Below are 4,562 nucleotides of genomic sequence, written 5' to 3' on the forward strand. Positions count from 1 at the left end.
ACTATTCATTCAATCACATTTGTTACCTTAATCATAGCATTCCCCATCCAAGTCTTTTTTCCCTAACAAAAAAAAAAAAAAAAGACTATTAAAAAATACCATCCACTTGATCATAAATTAAAAAATCCAAGAAATGATATAGACAAATCATTAGGGTATCATAATATAATATTTTTACATATCCCCCACAAAAGCTAAAGCCAGACCTTTTTTCTCTAGAAATTTGTTTTAATTATTTTTAGTAACATGGCCTTTGATCCCTAGAAGATCAACATACCATGTATCTCCACGTGTCAGAAGACAATTCATCGGAATTTGATAGCTATATTGAAACCATTTGGTATATATGCACATGAAACCATATACTTTGCTCCCCTTATTTTGTTACTACATTACTATATTATTGCATTTTGCAAAATTGTCCCTTTCTCTCTCTAAAATTTTGCAAAGTTGTCATTTTGTTAACTAGAAGTGGAAGAAAAATAAGAAGAAGAGATAATTTCATGGATCTGAAAGAAACTGAGCTGTGTTTGGGGTTGCCAGGTGGTGGAGAAAGAGATAAAATCAAAGGGAAAAGAGGGTTTTCTGAAACTGTTGATTTGAAACTTAATTTTCAAACCAATGATTCTTCTTCTGCTATGGATCTCAAGGAGAAGATCAAGACTCCTACTACCAAAGAAATTGCTTCTAACAAGGATTCAGTCAAGCCACCTGCCAAGTAAGTCTCTCTTTTTCTCTTCGAGGGTTAGTGGTGCACGATTTCCTGAGCCTAGGGTTTACCGGAAACATTCTCTCTACCTTCATAAGGTAGACGTAAGGTCTCTTTATGTATAGAGACAGAGTCAGAATTTGAAGTTACTGGGTTCGTGACTATAAAATTTTTATGTTATTGGGTTCTAAAGTAAGAATTTGTATCTATTCAATGAATTTTTTAAAGCTACTGGGTTTAGCCGAACCCTTTGTCGAAACTTCTAGCTCCGCCCTTGTGTACGTACAATTCTCCCAGACCCAATTGTAGAATTACACTGAGTATGATGTTGGTGTTGTTGTTTGTGTAGGTGCATACCATTAAAGAGGCTCATATATATACTATTTTTCACTTAAATACGAGTATTTTTTCAATTCTTTTCTTTTATTTTTCATGATTTTTAACGTTTGTCTCGTGTATAGTGGTACATTAAGGAATATCCAGAAATGCATTTTCTGTCATCACGCACTTTAACTTTCACTTCAAACAAGTTCAACTATAGGTCTCTAGCTCCAGTGTTAATTAATGATAGTACTATCATATACCTTGACTAGAGAGATTTTAGTCACTAAAAAAAATAGTAAAAATTTAGCCATTTTTTCTCCATATTTAATACTAGTGTTTATAAAAATCTTTTTTTTTTTTTTGAGAAAAGAAAATGAAATGGTTTGACTGTGACATACACAGTCCTAAAACTAATGTAACTTTTATAATATTAATTTATAAAAAAATGTTTTGAATTTTTGTATTATTGTAGGGCACAAGTGGTGGGTTGGCCACCAGTGAGATCTTTCAGAAAGAATGTAATGGCTCAGAAAAACAACACTGAAGCTGAAAAGAGTAATGCAACTGCTGCTGCATTTGTGAAGGTTTGCATGGATGGTGCACCTTACCTACGTAAGGTAGATTTGAAGATGTACAAAAGTTACCAACAACTTTCTGATGCTTTGGCCAAGATGTTTAGCTCCTTTACTATGGGTAAGTACATCACAATTTTCTCTTCGAGAACATTCGCCTCGTCTATTCTTTTGCTCGATCTTTTTGTTTTGTACATAAAGATGTTCATGTAAAGTCTACTCAAAGGTGCAGCCTAGTGGTTTTTGAAGTAGGTGAGAACAATAATGTCTCACGTTCAAATCCTAGCGAAGACGAAAACACTATAGGTGATTTCTTCTCAGTTCTCGTCTGTCCAAGTAATTGTTAGATAGAGTAATTACTTGGTACTTGTTGTCGATGGGAGGTGGCAAGTATTTTGTAGAATTAGTCGAGGTGCGCGTAAGTTGGCCCCAACACTAACGGTTTTTAAAAAAAATATATTTGTTAGACAAGTAGTACACTAACACCAACCATATACATATATAGTTTAATTAATTTGCCATAATTTCAAGAATGATTTAGCTTAAAACACTCTAGAGTCAAAAGAACTTTTAAGTTATCAGTGTGTTTTATAAATTGGTTATGTCAAGTTATTTACTTTATTTTTGTATTACGAAATTAGGTTTACCCCTAGATAGTTATTGCATGTTGTTATAAGAACTCTTCACCCGATAATATGAAATTTTTCACTGTCATTACATAGAAGTTAAACTCGTTATCAACCTGAAAATTATTACTCCACATGAAATCAACAACTTTATTCTTCAACTAATTAATATCATGTGTACAGGTATATACACTAGATATTAAAATTTTCAAGATAATTTTTGTTATATTTTGAGGATAAGGAGAATAATAAAGAAAAGAACACCGCACATTCTTTTGTTTTATGTCCATTTGCTTAGCTATAAGTTAATTAATATTTTTCTTGAGAATAAAATCTTGAAAACATGATAGGAAAAACAGCTAAATCTCAGAATCATGTTCATACAGCCTAGCATTTGATTTACATATTGCACAAAATGTTAATTAAAGATTATTCTTTGAGTTTATGAAAATATTATAAAATAATTTCCACTTGTAATTATTATTTTATTAATTGGTACAGGAAATTATGGGCCCCAAGGAATGATAGATTTTATGAATGAAAGCAAGCTGATGGATCTTCTCAACAGTTCTGAATATGTACCCACCTATGAAGATAAAGATGGAGACTGGATGCTCGTGGGGGATGTACCTTGGGAGTAAGTCTATAATTATGAAATTTTTCTTCAATAACCCTAATAACAAATTAAAAAAAGAGACATAAACAAGAAAAAAATTATTACCCGCTCCAAAAATAATAGCCGATAATATATATATATATATATATATTATACATTTTTTGGTTAGCGAATGCGATTAGTTTCGGCTGACCAACCAATTTATTATTTTGCGCAAAAAAACTGAACTATAGGTATGTTTGGTATGACATAAGTTATTTTTTTTCCGAAAATATTTTTGTTATTTGATTGGTGAGTGAAAATAATATTTTTAAAAAAGTGTGTATTAAAGAGAATAACAATATTAGCAAATTGGAGAGTATTTTGATGACACTTTTGAGTAGTAAAGAAAAATTATGGAGTAATACTTACTATTTAATTGTTAATTTGAAGCACGTAATATGATGTTAAAAATTAAAAAATTTATCAAAATTACTTATATCCATAGGCGAGGGAAGTTTTCTAATCTTGATGGAAAATGTTTTTTCTTCACTAATCAAATGCTGGAAAATAATTTTTTCATAAAAAATATTTTTTTGAAAAATAACTTCCATCATATCAAAAGCGTTGCAATTAACTTCTTTAATTATTTCTTAAATTTCAGGATGTTTGTTGATTCATGCAAGCGTTTACGCATAATGAAAGGATCAGAAGCTATTGGACTTGGTATTTTCCTTTTAAAATTTTTATATTGAGTTTGAAAAAATCATTTTAATTTCTTCATTAAACCTAAGTTATATTTTACTTAAATCTCAGCACCAAGAGCTATGGAGAAATGCAAGCGCAGGGTTTGAAAACTCCATAGAAGGCTATAAACATTATGTTGAAGAAGCAGCTTTTGTGATTGTTGTTTCCATTTGTCTGTATTTTTATTTTATAGTATATAGTTTTTAATTAAAAGAAGTGATCTTTAATTTGGACATTTGTAATAGACAAGAAGCAATAAACTTAAAAACCCTCTATTGTGTCTTGGCTTGTTAATTACTTAATTAATGGTTTGCTTTGTTGTTCTTTGTCTTGGCTGTCATAGTGGTTGTGTGTTTTACCCTTTTATTGAATTTCATTTGTTTTTTTATCAATTAACCATATTCTATGTATCATGTAATTCATTTCTTTATTTAATTATTGATCCATATTTGTATGTTTCTGAATATTTATTTCATTGAATTTTTATTATGACAAAGTCTATGTCTAGCGGGAACAAAGCCATGTGCATGTTGAATGGGGTTTTCCTTTCCTACCAAATAATTTAACTTTTTTTGCTCATTTAGTACATTGCCATAATAATCAAATAATTTGTGTCTGTCTGCTACATGTAGGAATTGAATGAATGGCCTTTAATGTGCTGGAATTGTATTAATTGTTTGCTGTATGCTAGTACTTTAATATTCATGGGATCACTACATTATTAATCATATCTTGCTACCACTACTAATAACCAAGCAATGGAATTTGAAACTTTTCATTTGAGAATTTGACCCAGAAACTAAATTGAGTTGTATTTATTATTATAAAGTAATTAATGTTACTCTATTTTTATATTTAACGATATCTTGAAAGGAGTCGTGGAGCAACTTGTAAAGATGTCTCTGTGCGATTTATGGGTTATAGGTTCGAACCGTGGAACTAGCCACTAATATTTGTATTAGGATAGACTTATTACATCACATCCCTTT

At 30.4% G+C, this 4,562-nt stretch overlaps 1 protein-coding gene across 1 annotated transcript; it reads left to right on the forward strand.

The window, feature by feature from the left end:
* Positions 1-371: 371 nt before the first annotated feature.
* On the forward strand, positions 372-3,899 carry LOC107798207 (auxin-responsive protein IAA7). Its single transcript, XM_016621180.2, has 5 exons — positions 372-718; positions 1,506-1,726; positions 2,733-2,868; positions 3,491-3,552; positions 3,643-3,899. The coding sequence occupies exons 1-5, from the start codon at positions 504-506 to the stop codon at positions 3,678-3,680; spliced, it is 672 nt and encodes a 223-aa protein (XP_016476666.2). The 5' UTR covers positions 372-503; the 3' UTR covers positions 3,681-3,899.
* The last annotated feature ends 663 nt before the right edge of the window (positions 3,900-4,562 follow it).

Source organism: Nicotiana tabacum, chromosome 7 (assembly GCF_000715075.1).
Source record: "Nicotiana tabacum cultivar K326 chromosome 7, ASM71507v2, whole genome shotgun sequence".
Taxonomy (NCBI): Eukaryota; Viridiplantae; Streptophyta; class Magnoliopsida; order Solanales; family Solanaceae; genus Nicotiana; species Nicotiana tabacum.

Excerpts from the sequence above, each read along its gene's own strand:
- LOC107798207 (XM_016621180.2), top strand. The coding sequence starts at position 504 with ATGGATCTGAAAGAAACTGAGCTGTGTTTGGGGTTGCCAGGTGGTGGA. Across the intron at positions 1,727-2,732 it reads GTTTAGCTCCTTTACTATGG|GAAATTATGGGCCCCAAGGA; the intron begins GTAAGTACATCA and ends TAATTGGTACAG. Across the intron at positions 3,553-3,642 it reads ATCAGAAGCTATTGGACTTG|CACCAAGAGCTATGGAGAAA; the intron begins GTATTTTCCTTT and ends CTTAAATCTCAG.